The sequence below is a fragment of the Oppia nitens genome, unplaced genomic scaffold (assembly GCF_028296485.1).
Source record: "Oppia nitens isolate AA-2021 unplaced genomic scaffold, nextdenovo-longstitch-racon4-pilon3 scaffold6_pilon_pilon_pilon, whole genome shotgun sequence".
Taxonomy (NCBI): Eukaryota; Metazoa; Arthropoda; class Arachnida; order Sarcoptiformes; family Oppiidae; genus Oppia; species Oppia nitens.
Window position 1 is genome coordinate 4,402,501 of NW_026533250.1, and position 14,140 is coordinate 4,416,640.

At 26.6% G+C, this 14,140-nt stretch overlaps 4 protein-coding genes across 4 annotated transcripts; 1 reads left to right on the forward strand and 3 right to left on the reverse strand.

Annotated features, from left to right (window-relative positions):
• Positions 1 to 1,952: 1,952 nt before the first annotated feature.
• On the reverse strand, positions 1,953 to 2,726 carry LOC128962724 (N-lysine methyltransferase SMYD2-B-like). Its single transcript, XM_054309126.1, has one exon. The coding sequence runs from the start codon at positions 2,724 to 2,726 to the stop codon at positions 1,953 to 1,955; it is 774 nt and encodes a 257-aa protein (XP_054165101.1).
• A 916-nt stretch (positions 2,727 to 3,642) lies between these two features.
• On the reverse strand, positions 3,643 to 4,437 carry LOC128962725 (N-lysine methyltransferase SMYD2-B-like). The gene has a single exon (XM_054309127.1). The coding sequence runs from the start codon at positions 4,435 to 4,437 to the stop codon at positions 3,643 to 3,645; it is 795 nt and encodes a 264-aa protein (XP_054165102.1).
• A 1,196-nt stretch (positions 4,438 to 5,633) lies between these two features.
• LOC128962726 (N-lysine methyltransferase SMYD2-B-like) lies at positions 5,634 to 6,572 on the reverse strand. The gene is made up of 2 exons (XM_054309128.1): positions 6,512 to 6,572; positions 5,634 to 6,428 (listed from the first exon to the last, which is right to left on the reverse strand). The coding sequence occupies exon 2, from the start codon at positions 6,411 to 6,413 to the stop codon at positions 5,634 to 5,636; it is 780 nt and encodes a 259-aa protein (XP_054165103.1). The 5' UTR covers positions 6,414 to 6,428; positions 6,512 to 6,572.
• A 3,876-nt stretch (positions 6,573 to 10,448) lies between these two features.
• LOC128962727 (histone-lysine N-methyltransferase SMYD3-like) lies at positions 10,449 to 11,689 on the forward strand. The gene is made up of 2 exons (XM_054309129.1): positions 10,449 to 11,245; positions 11,677 to 11,689. Exons 1-2 carry the CDS (start codon positions 10,449 to 10,451, stop codon positions 11,687 to 11,689), a joined length of 810 nt encoding a protein of 269 aa, XP_054165104.1.
• Positions 11,690 to 14,140: the final 2,451 nt, after the last annotated feature.

The following is a 14,140-nucleotide window of genomic DNA, read 5'->3' on the forward strand; positions in this document are numbered from 1 at the left end:
ATGAGACGCACGGACCACTAGTTGATGACCATCATCACCATCACCACCATTACCATCACGATCATGACTACGATGAAGAGGAATAAGTTTATACAGTAATTGTTGTACAGTATTATAATTTTTAAAAATTAATTACACTAATATAAAATCATTATTTTTCAGCATTATTATTATTATTAAGTTTTAATATATATTTAATATTTAAATTATCTCAATAAGCATACTATATCTTTAATCTACTGTTAAATTAAAATCTACTATTTTTTATATTTTTCATAAAATAATATTTAATAATTTAAATGTTATTTTCAATATTTTTTTTATATATATATTTTATACCGTATTATATAATAACTATAAAGGTGTTTAAAATTCATATAATTTTTTTTAATTTTGTTTATTAAAATTAATGTGTCATTAACTTTTTTACCCTTATATATATTATAGTATTAGAAAAAGTACAATATTTAACTTTATTTTATGTTAAAATTTTTACGACAAAATTACTTGTAAAATAATAGATATTTTCATAAAATCTAAATTACATTTTATTAATAAAAGTTTATTACAGTGTATTTATAAAAAAAACACAAATAATGAATATCTCATTAGTAAATGAATTGATATTTTTGCTACTATTGATAACACAATTGGTCAACGCTTTTGATGGCTATAATAATAATGATAATAATAACAATAACAAGAGATCTGTCCCACAGTTACCGCTGTCAGTGTTGGATCAACTGATGAACAACACTAATACGGGTGCTATTAATAATATTAATGGCAATCCATTTGGAAATATAAATAGCAATAATCCACTGAATGAACTGTTGGCTTCACTAATACCGGCCGGTAATTCAATAGATACCGGCGACTCTAGTTCGGGCACCGGTAGCGCCAGCACCGGCAGCACAGGAATTGTTGTTTTGGACTTTTTTCGTAATCTGATTGCTATGTTTTTGCGATCATTTGTCCAATTATTTCAAATGTTTCAATTGATATCGCGATCGCTGTTCGGTACAGGCGGTGGTCAGAGTCACGCATTTTTGTCAATTGATAAGGAAATTGCCGATTCAGGTAATAGACAGTAGTTTTTTATTTCAATGTTTTAAATATATATATAATTTGACATTTCATTCCCCCATTTTATTTTCAAAGATACTACTAATCATGAATTAAAACGTATTTTACGGCAAATCAAAGAGTCGGCCGAAGAGTATCCACTGAACGACATCACTAGTGATAAAATGTCACAAGAATTTGGAAAACAAATCAATAATTTTGTCAAACAATTGCCATCAATTGATAACAACAAAGCACTACAAGATCTAATCAATAGTGACTTATTTAAAGATACCGTAAAATCGGGAAAATTTGGTTTGTTTGGGGGCAGAGATAAGCGACAAGTTTTTGATGCAATTAATGGTCGCTTAGAGAGTCTGGAAGTGCCGCTCAAGACATTGTTGGATCACTTTTACAAAAGTCACTCAAAACTAAACAATGAATTTGATTATGAGTTTCCAATAAATCAATAAATTATTTAGTAAGTTATAACCTAATACTTTAGTATTTATAATAGTTATGTAAATTTATTCAGAAATAATAATATAAATTATGTAAAATTAATTTTTAAAAAAATAATTAATTAAAAGTACCATAATAATAATCATTATTAAAATAATATTACCTGTTATTACAAATAAATTATCATAATTTTTTTTTAAATTAATAAATAATAAATGAATAGTTGTTTTACTAATTACTTAATTCAAAAGTCAATTTTTATTACAAATTATTATTTAAGATACAATTTTTGTTTTAATACAAAAAAATATATTTTGAATATTTCAATAACATAATATAAACATTAATATTTTAATAATAATTATTATAATTTATACTGAATTAATAATTTTTATGTTTTGTAATAAATTGTATAAAGATTTACATTACAATAATTTACATAAACGACAGCTACAATCAAAATAGTATTTCTGTTTCAATAGTTTTCTTCTGAAAACAGTTGGAATCTTTGGATTTATATAATAAGTGGTCAACTCGTCGCCGGCGGTAATATATTGGTCAGCGATTACCTGTAATCTGTTGCCCACGGATTGGACGTAAACATTGAATGCACACGAATGGTCCAAAACGGACGCACCGATGAATATACCGCCACCACATTGAAACTTATCAGTGAAAACTAAGTCAAACGAATTGATAGTATATTTTCCAAACAAATCGACCAAATCATCAATAGGTAGTTCCACACCACAGGAACTGATCCTTTTGTGTATGTCTTTTATAACACCGACTTTAAACTCGTCTTTCAAAATGTAGTCGCGATGTGACATCAATTCGGCAAAACATCTCTGCTGTCCGCCAACTGAGTCGTACTTTTTATAAACAATTTGTGGATCAGCTTTGATAATCAGATACAATCTAAACAATAGTGCGGCCAAATCGTATTCATCGACCAGCTTCTGGTAGTGACTCTTCAATATCTGGCACTCATAACGATGTCCGGCCCTCCAGTCGTTTCGCTGACAGTTTCGGTCGCAATAAAACATGTGATTACAGACCGAACATCTCTTCAAAGCATCACTTTTGGTCAAACAGTTGTCACATACCTGTCCTTTATATTTATCGTTAATATTGTGGACAAACGGTGGACACTCTAATACCACATCATAGGGCTTATAGTTCTTCTCTGCTTTTATCATATTTTTCATTTCTATCTAATAATCTATAAAAAAAATTATAAATATTAAAATTGTGATTTTAAATATTATTTTAGATTAATATAATTATTAAGTTTTTTATAAGATTACAAAATAGTTTATTTATTATTAAATGTCATACAAATTTGAAACCCAATTAAACACTGATTGCACTATTGATTGCACAATGACTATCACTGTTGACTAAAGGGATGTTTCTATTAAATAGCTGTTTTAATCGGTAAATCAAACAAAATAAAAACTTATTTATAAAGTGTATGAAAATTTTAAAAATCATTGATCAGACAAATAAAATAAACTATTATTATTATTATTGCAAATTTTCTTTATACATATTGAAATTTTGTGAACCATAGGCACATATCATATGACTTATAAGAGTATAAAAATACTGTATTAAACTATTTGGTGCCACAAATGCTGAATAAAATCATCAAATATTGTTATTTTTGTTTGTTTGTCGGAAAAGTTTACTTTGATGTTAAAATGTAAAATGTTTTTTCAGATTAATAGCATAAAATATAGTAATCTTATTAACAGAAAAAATTAATTTATAACAATAATTATATTTAATATTAAATGATAAATAATTTTGATTATATTTTTAAAATAGATATAATTAAAGCAAATAATATGCAATTATAATAAAAATCCAATATTTATTATACAATATATATTTTTGATTTTTAAAATATATATAAGTGTCAGTAATATAAATAAATAATTTAGTTATTTAGATAAATATTTTATTATTAAATTACTTGTTTCTTAAAATAATATCTTTAATAAACAATAATGTCATCTCCATCACTGTCATCAATACATTTTAACGACAATTTAATATTTATGACAAAATATATATACTTAGCGGTATTTTTTTATTTATTTAATAAAATTGTTAATTGTTATCACATCTACGACAATGACAATCAAAATAATAGTAACTTTTCAATTGCATTCTTCTTCTATCAGTTGGCATTAATAAGCATTTATTAAGATAACTAACAGTCAATTCATCGCCGGCTTTAATATATTGTTCAGATATTATCAACAGTTTGTTACCAACAGATTGGAAACAGACATTAGAAGCACACGAATGGTTCAAAACGGACGCACCGATGAACATACCGGTACCACACGGTCTATGCGGTGGATGGATATTATCCCCAAAACAAATTTCATATGAATTGATAACATATTTTCCATAGAAATTAATAAAATCATTTAAAGATAGTTCTACACCACTAGAGCTGATCCTATCGTATAGATCTATAATGTTATTGCATCGATGACTATCTCTCATAATGTCTTCGTTATGTGTCATCAAATCGTTGAAACATCGCTGTTTTCCGTCAACAGTGTCATACATTCTGTTAACAATTTGTGGATCAGCTTTGATATTGAGATACAGACGCAACAATGGTTTCGCCAAATTGTTTATATCTTCCAGATTCTGGTAGTGATTCTTGAATATCTGGCACTCATACCGATGTCCGGCCCGCCAGTCGTTGCGCTGACAGTTTCGGTTGCAGTAATACATGTGTCCACAGTTCGCGCATTTCTTCAAACCATCACTTTTGGTCAAACAGTGGTCACATACCTGTCCTTTATATTTATCATTAATATTGTGTACAAACGGTGGACACTCTAACACCACTTCATAAGGCTTGTAGTCTTTCTGGGCTTTAATCATATTTTCTATACTGTCTATTCATCTAAAAATATATATATTTAAAATTATTAAAATTATTGATATATTTTGTTTAAAAGTTTGTTTTATAAAAAAATACATTAATGTGTTTTTAAATTATTAATCCATTTGCTAACCTATGAGTCATAGGCTATGACTATACTATTGTTAGGACTGGTATTGTCTGTTGAGGAAAGGGATGTTTTTATTTGAATTTGATAACTAAATCAATCAAAATGAAAAAGTACTTAAATAACATATAGTTATTGATAATATTATATTCTTTTATCGTAAAAAATGTATATAAATTGTTAATATTGTTTGGAAAAAAATTTTTACAAAATGAAATCATAGATACATTCAGTAATTGTATTTAATGTAAATTACTATTTAAAAATTGAATTTTGTTTTTATATACAATACAAATATGATATTAGTTATATATATATATATATATATATATTGTATGAATATCTTTTCGATTATAAATTTTATATTTTGTTATTGAATGTAATTTGATAAATGATTGAACAAAATAATAAATTAAGTAATTGTAAATTGAAAATTTAAAGTAGAATTTTAATAATAAGTTAGTAATACCAGAATACAAGCAAATATTAATATATAAAATATATATAAACATCATTTAGACTTTTATTGACAAAAAAAACATACAATTATATCAATTTACATCTATTATTAAATTAGTTATAATTAATTCGCAATATTGCTGTCACTATTGCTATCATTGACATCACATCTACAACAATGACACTGAAAATAGTAACCACTTTTCACAATAGCATTCTTCTGGTGACAGTTGAGATAAAAAATGTGGTCAACTCGTCGCTGTCGACGATGGGATGTCTGGTTATTATCTGTAGTTTGTTGTCCACATTGTCGATCAAAATATTGAAAGCACACGAGTGGTCCAAAACCGATGGAAATAATTACTAATTATTATTTCAAATAATTAAAAAAAAAAATTTTATTACTTACATAAAAGTCAATACAAATTAAAGTCAAGTTTTATTTAAAATTATTATTTAAAATATAATTTCCGTTTTAATAAAATAATAATGAAATTAAACAAATAAAATATAATCATTTATAATCATTAATATTTTAATAATTATAATTTATCCTTAATTAACAATTTTTATATTTTGTACTAAATTATATAAACATTTACATTACAATCATTTACATAAACGACAGATACAATCAAAATAGTATTTCTGTTTCAATAGTTTTCTTCTGAGAACAGTTGGAATCATTGGATTTATATAATAAGTGGTCAACTCGTCGCCGGCGGTAATATATTGGTCAGCGATTACCTGTAATCTGTTGCCCACAGATTGGACATAAACATTGAATGCACACGAATGGTCCAAAACGGACGCACCGATGAATATACCGCCACCACATGATATACGTGATTGAAACATATCAGTAAATACTATATCAAACGAATTGATAGTATATTTTCCAAACAAATCGACCAAATCATCAATAGGTAGTTCCACACCACAGGAACTGATCCTTTGGTGTAAGTCTAGTATAACATCGACTTTAAACCGGTCTCGCAATATATCTTCGCGATGTGACATCAATTCGGCAAAACATCTCTGCTGTCCGCCAACTGAGTCGTACTTCTTATAAACAATTTGTGGATCAGCTTTGATAATCAGATACAATCTGAACAATAGTGCGGCCAAATCGTATTCATCGACCAGCTTCTGGTAGTGACTCTTCAATATCTGGCACTCATATCGATGTCCGGCCCTCCAGTCGTTGCGCTGACAGTTTCGGTCGCAATAAAACATGTGATTACAGACCGAACATCTCTTCAAAGCATCACTTTTGGCCAAACAGTTGTCACATACCTGTCCTTTATATTTATCGCTAATATTATGGACAAACGGTGGACACTCTAATACCACATCATAGGGCTTGTAGTTCTTCTCTGATTTTATCATATTTTTCAATATTATCTAATTATAAAAAATTAAAAAAATATTAGTATAACAAAGTAAAATAATATAATTAAATTATTATAATAATAAGCTATAATTACATTATTTTTTTCAATTCACAATTTAAAACAAAACTACTAATCCGTTTACTAACCATTTAACTATTGATTGTATTATTTTTAGGAGTGGGTGAGGAAAGGGATGAAAATGAAAAAATTAATTAAAAAATTAATAGTTATTCAAAGTAAATATTGTTTGCTTTTATATTATCAAAAGAGAAAATGTTTAGAGTATATCAATAAATGTAAAAATTATTTGCAAAACAATATTTTCAAAATGATATCATAGAGATATACAATAATTTTATTTATTGTAAAATTACTATTAAAATATTGAATTTTGTTTATACATACAACAAAAATTAGGATGTTTGTAATATTATATAACTTTATATATTATGAATTTTTAATTTAAAATGCAATTTGAGAATAATAATGAAATAATACAAAAAAATTATTAATTAAAGTTATAGTGAATTGAAAGTACAATTTTAATAATAAGCTATTGAGAAATATCACTTGTGATTATAATTAATATAATTAAATTAAAATAGTTAAAAATTATATAGACTTTTATTGTTTTAAAACACAAACAATTATTGCAATTTACATCTATTATTGAAATAATTTATATCATAATTAATGTCAATATTGTTGTCTTTATCGTTGTCATCACATCTACAACAATGACATTGAAAATAGTATCCTCTTTTCAATAGCATTTTTCTGGTAACAGTTGATAGCTTAGTATCGATATAAAAAATGGTTAACTCGTCGCCGGCGGCGATAAAATCTTTGGCTTTTATCTGTAATTTGTTGCCAACAGTGTCGGCAAAGACATTGAAGGCACACGAGTGGTCCAAAACTGATGCACCGATGAATAATCCGGTGCCAACTGTAGGACGCAATTGGTTGATATCATTACAGTTATTGGAGAGCATCTCAAATGAATTGATTTTATATTTTCCAAATAAATCTACAAAATCATCGACAGGTAGTTCCACACCACAAGAACTGATCCTATTGTGAATGTCTTGCATAACACCAACTTTGATTCGATCTCGCAGTATATCTTCGCGATGTGACATCAAATCGGCGAAACATCGCTGCTGTTGTCCGCCAACAGTATCGTACTTTTTGTATGCAATTTGTGGATCAGCTTTGATAATCAGATACAATCTGATGAAAATTGTTGTCAAATTGTTTTTATCAATTAGCTTCTGGTAGTGATTCTTGAATATCTGGCACTCATACCGATGTCCGGCCCACCAGTCGTTGCGCTGACAGTTTCGGTCGCAATAATACATGTGTCGACACGCCGAACATTTTTTCAAGACAACACTTTTGGCCAAACAATGGTCACATACCTGTCCTTTATATTGACTTTTAATATTGTGGACAAACGGTTGACATTCAAACACCACATCAAGTGGTTTATAAGATTTCTCTGCTTTAATCATATTTCCTAATACTGTTAGATAAGAAAATATATATACAGTATATTAAAAATATTAGATTTATAATTTAATATACAGTATATATCTATTAAGATTTAATTAATAAATGTTATTAATTATATATTTAAAAAACATTCAAAGTATTGGTTGTTTTTTATAACTGTATTGCATTTTGTTAGTTAATATTATATAAATATAATATCGATTACTATGTGTCACAATAGGATTAAAAATATATTTACAATAATTGAAATTAAAAACAAAAATAAAGTAAAAGTAATTTGCAAATTCAAAGTACAATTTTAATGATTTATTAGTTATAAATATCATATCGAAAATACATAATTATTTGTCAAAAAAAATAACAATTATTGTAAATTTATTTTTATCGCAATCAATGTCAACATTGCTGTCGCTATCATTGACATCACATCTACAACAATGACAATCAAAATATTATTGATCTTTCAATAGCATTCTTCTGGTATTAGTTGGCAATTCATTATTGATATAACTTTATGTTTAAAAATCTATTTCTAAAATTTTACGGCCAATAGGTTTATAAAATAGTCAATTGTCGCTATTTTATAGTTTCAAAAAAAATCAAATCATTAATAATTTCGGTTATAAATTATAATTATGAATCATAAGCTCATATACTTACAAAAAAATATATGACATATAACTGTATATAATTTAAATTTATGTTATTTTCAATGGTGTCACTAATACTGACTAAAATTGACAAAAATTTTGTTGATCGGCAAAGTTTATAATTAACAGTGATATTAAAAATAAGTATTTAAAACAATAATTAATTACAAAAAAAATCAATACTGAATATTATTTTTATTATTAAAAAAATTTGTATAAAATATATGATTATAGACAAATTATTTTTTTTTAAAAAAACATTGATAATTCACTAAAAAATTAAATACAATATTTATTACAAAATTATATATTTTTGATAACATTTCAAATATTGTATTGTAATAAAATTACAAATTATACATAAATACTATTTGGATCTTAAAAAATTAAATTAAATGTCTAATAAAGTGGATAAGTGTTTAATAAAATGTCCTAAATTTTTGTAATTATCACTATAACTGTCATCATTTCCATCAATACATCTACGACAGTGACAATCAAAATAGTAATAATTTTTTAATAGCATACTTCTGGTATCAATTGGCAAATTATGATCGATATAACTAACAGTTAACTCATCACCTGAAGTAATAAAACGTTTAGATATTATCATCAGTTTATTACCAATTGATTGGATATAGAGATTGGGTGCACACGAGTGGTTCAAAACGGACGCACCAATGAATAAACCGCTACCAAATGATTGCTGCGATTGATGTAAAACTTCATTAAAACATATTGAAAATGAATTGATAACATATTTGCCATAGAAATCAATTAAATCATTGATAGATATTTGTAGACCACATAAGCTGATAATCATATGATGTAATTCTTGAATCTTATTAAATCGACTAAAGTCTTGGACAATGTTTTCCTGATGTGACATCAAATCGTTGAAACATCGCTGTTGTCCGCTAACAGTGTCATACATTTTGTTAACAATTTGTGGATCAGCTTTACTTGTGAAATACAATCGCAACAATGTTGTGGCCAAATCCTTTACATCGACCAGTTTCTGGTAGTGATACTTGAATGTTTGGCATTCATACCGATGTCCGGCCCGCCAATCGTTTCGCTGACAGTTTCGGTCACAATAATACATGTGTCCACAAACCGCGCATTTCTTCAAACCACTATTTTTGGCCAAACAGTTGTCACATACCTGTCCTTTGAATTTATTGTAAACATTGTGGACAAATAGTGGACACTCTAAGACAACTTCAAACGGTTTGTAGTTTTTCTGTGCTTTAATCATATTTTTTTAATACTGTCTGATAATTGAAAACAATAATTATAAATAAAGTAAAATCATATTTGAGAATCAAAAATAAATAATAAGATGATTACATTGATATAAGATTTTGAATTCACAATTTAAAATCAATTAGTTTACTAACCAATTAAACACTGACTGTGAAAAGGTATTGATAGGTTATTTATACGGTTGAGGAAAGGGATGTTTTTATTGAATAGACATCTAAATCGGCGAATAAAATCAATAATGAAAAAAGTCATTAAATAACATATACAGTAACATCAAAGTAAATTTTGCCGACAAAATTAAAAAAAACAATATTTTTAGACTTTATTCAGCATTTGTGGCATCAAATAGTTTAATACAGTTATATTGATTTGTTTTTTCATTGACATTAGAAACATAATAACAATAATTCAATTACTGGTTAATTAATTAACAAATTTTGTTGGTTTTTAATAATACATTAACTATTATTTAATTTTAGATATTTATTAAATTTAATTCTATAATACTTAAATATTTTAATTTTAATGATCTTATTTGATTAATAATAATAATATTTATTAATTTTATGATATTTTTGAACGATTAGACAATATTTGAAAATATGATAAAAGCACAGAAAGACTATAAACCGCATGAAGTGGTGTTTGATTGTCAACAACCGTTTATCAACAATATTAAGGATGAATATAAAGGACAGGTATGTGACAACTGTTTGGTCCAAAAGAATGATTTGAAGAGATGTTCGGTCTGTAATCACATGTATTATTGCGACCGAAACTGTCAGCGCAACGACTGGCGGGCCGGACATCGGTATGAGTGCCAGATATTTAAGAGTCACTACCAGAAGCTGGTGGATGTACACTATTTGTCCACAACATTACTCAGATTGTATCTCATAAACAAATCTGATCCACAAATTTTTTACAAAAAGTATGACACTGTTGGCGGACAACAGCGATGTTTCAACGATTTGATGTCACATCGCGAAGACATTATCCGCGACAGTCGTCGAGTTTCTAACATTCAAGAGATAGTCAATACAATCAACTCCTGTGATGTGAAACTAGGTTTCAATGATTTAATCGATTTGTATGGAAAATATGTTATCAATTCATTTGGATATTCATATTGTTTTAACAACCAATCGGATGAATGTTTTGGTAGCGGTATATACATCGGTGCGTCCGTTTTGAATCACTCGTGTGATTGCAATCTCTCTTTCCAATCAATTGGTAACAAACATCTAATAATATCTAAACGATATATTAGTGCCGGCGAAGAGCTAACTGTTGAATATATCGACTTAACTTTGCCAACTGATGCCAGAAGAAAATTATTGAAATTTTATTACTATTTTGATTGTCACTGTCGTAGATGTGATGAGAACATTGATGAAGAGTATAGTGATGATGACAGTGATGATGATGACAGTGATGATGATGACAGTGATGATGATGACAGTGATGATGATGACAGTGATGACGACAGTGACAATGATGGCAGTGATGATGACATATATTTTGAAACATATGTTAATAATCTCCAAATGACATATTATTTAATGAAACAATTAAGTAATTTAATGTAATATTTTATTTTATATTAATTAAAATATTATAAAAGAATATTAAAAATTCATTTCATAAAAAATAATAAATATTGAATTTAATTTTTAATGAATGTTGTTTTTAATCATTTCTAAAAATTGTATGCCATTTGTTTTATGCTGTTTTTAAAAATAAATAATTATTAATTAAAAGATTAATATGTTAACATTAAATAAGCTAGCTAATTTTTGTATTTGTTGAAAATTTATATATTTCGTATAGTGAACTTATCTAGCTTATTTAATGTTAACATAATACATCTATTAGTCAATTTACTAACTAATTATTATAACTACTGACTGACTGTACTATTGTTAGGACTGGTATGTTGTCTGTACTGTTGAGGAATGGAAAAGGATGTCTTTATTTGAATAGACATCTAAATCAGCGGATTAATCAAAATCAAAGATATTAAATAAATGATAGCTAATAACCGAAAATATTGTGTATAATATAAAATCATTGATACAGTAATTGTATTTAATGTAAAATAATATTTTCATTTTCATTTATAAATTTATTTATTAATAAAATATACAAAATGCGATATATTGTATGTATTTGAATATCAATCATAACAATTACAATTAGAAAAATTTAATTTCAAATAATACAGGTATTTATTGATAAAACAAAATGATAATAAAACTACTTTCCAACAATTTTTCGAATTTTAATGATTAATTAGTTAAATTAAATATCATATCAAAAGTATTAAATGAATAGAAATTTTAAAAATATATTAAAAAATCATTTTAGACTTATAATGATAAGAGAGAAAAAACAAACAAAAAAAATACTATTAATGCAAAATTAAATCTTTGATTAAAAAATAGTTTATATATCATAATTAAATGTTAACATTACTGCAATTAATACAAATCATTGGTCATCACATCTACGACAGTGACAATCAAAATAGTATTGACTTTTCAATACCATTCTTCTGATATCAGTTGACTTCTCTATTAGTTTATCGTTGATATAACTAACAGCCAACTTATCTCCGGCGGTAATATATGTGGCAGACATTATGGCCAGTTTGTTGCCAACAGATTTGAAATAAACATTGTAAGCACACGAGTGATCCAAAACCGATGCACCGATGAATAAGCCATCGCCACATATATAGGTCGAACCGTTTAAATGATTGTAGACATAAGTTTCATATGCATTGATAACATATTTTCCATACAAATCGATTAAATCATTGACAGGTAGTTCCACACCACACGAACTGATCCAATAGTGTATCTCTTGTATGATTAGATATCGACGTATGTCTCGGACAATATCTTCGCGATGTGACATCAAATCGTTGAAACATCTCTGTTGTCCACCAATAGTGTCGTACATTTTGTTAAAAATTTGTGGATCAGCTTTCTTCATAAGATACAATCGCAACAATGGTTTGGAATCGTTTACAATCATCAGTTTCTTGTAGTGATTCTTAAATATCTGACACTCATACCGATGTCCGGCCCGCCAGTCGTTGCGCTGACAGTTTCGGTCGCAATAATACATGTGTTTACACACCGAACATCTCTTCAAACCATCATTTTTGGCCAAACAGTGATCACATACCTGTCCTTTAAATTTATCGTAAACATTGTGTACAAATGGTTGACATTCAAACACCATTTCAAACGATCCGTAGTTTTTATCCGCTTTAATCATATTTTCAAATATTGTCTAATAATCTAAACAAATGCTTATAATATAAATTTAAAAAATATATTTATTTTATAAAATAATAATAATATAAATATAAAGTTTTTTAATTTACAACTTAAAGAAATATAATTTAATTTTTAATTTAAGTAATAATTAATAAACTATTAATTACCAATCATTGATATCCAATTAACAACTGATAGCAATACTGCTTGTGTTAAATGTAAGTTAAAATCGGCGGATCAATCAAAATAATTTTTTTTGCAAATATATGTTACAAAATGTATTTAGGAATTATAGTTAAATTTATTTACATATATGTTGTTATATCAATATTACTGTATAATACTATTTGGTGCCACAAATGCTGAACAATGTCTACAAATATTGTTATTTTTAAATGTTTTGTCGGCAAAGTTTACTTTGATGTTAACCACTAAATCGCAATCGTTTGCTATTATATTTGGTATATCATTAGTACTCTTATTTATGGGTCATTCAATCAGAATTTGAAATTCAACTAAACTATAATTAAAGAGTAAAAAATTTTATTTATTTATTTTTGAAACAGTATAAAGCATTCAATAATTATTTTTTAAAAAAAACATTAATAACTCACTAAAAATTATATTCAATATTTATTACATATATTTTTGATAATATATTATAAATTTATAATATTCTAATGAAATAGTTTAATAATAATATGAAAAAATATCTTAATTAATACAAATATACGGTTTAATAAATTGTTATATAAAAATTATATGCGATATTCAATAAAGTTTAGATTATAATATTTTTTTTTTGCAATCTATACATAATTATTTAAAAATTAATTGTTTCATAAAATAATAGGGCAATAAATTAACATTAAAGTCATCCAAATCACTGTCATCATTGGCATCACATCTACGACAGTGACAATCAAAATAGTAATCAGTTTTCAATCGCATTCTTCTGGTAACAGTTGGCAGCGAAGGATTTACATAATAAGTGGTCAACTCTTCGC

What these genes read in the sequence shown, in the direction of transcription:
- LOC128962724 (XM_054309126.1), bottom strand. Translation starts at nt 2,726, where the DNA reads ATGATAAAAGCAGAGAAGAACTATAAGCCCTATGATGTGGTATTAGAG.
- LOC128962725 (XM_054309127.1), bottom strand. Translation starts at nt 4,437, where the DNA reads ATGATTAAAGCCCAGAAAGACTACAAGCCTTATGAAGTGGTGTTAGAG.
- LOC128962726 (XM_054309128.1), bottom strand. Translation starts at nt 6,413, where the DNA reads ATGATAAAATCAGAGAAGAACTACAAGCCCTATGATGTGGTATTAGAG.
- LOC128962727 (XM_054309129.1), top strand. Translation starts at nt 10,449, where the DNA reads ATGATAAAAGCACAGAAAGACTATAAACCGCATGAAGTGGTGTTTGAT.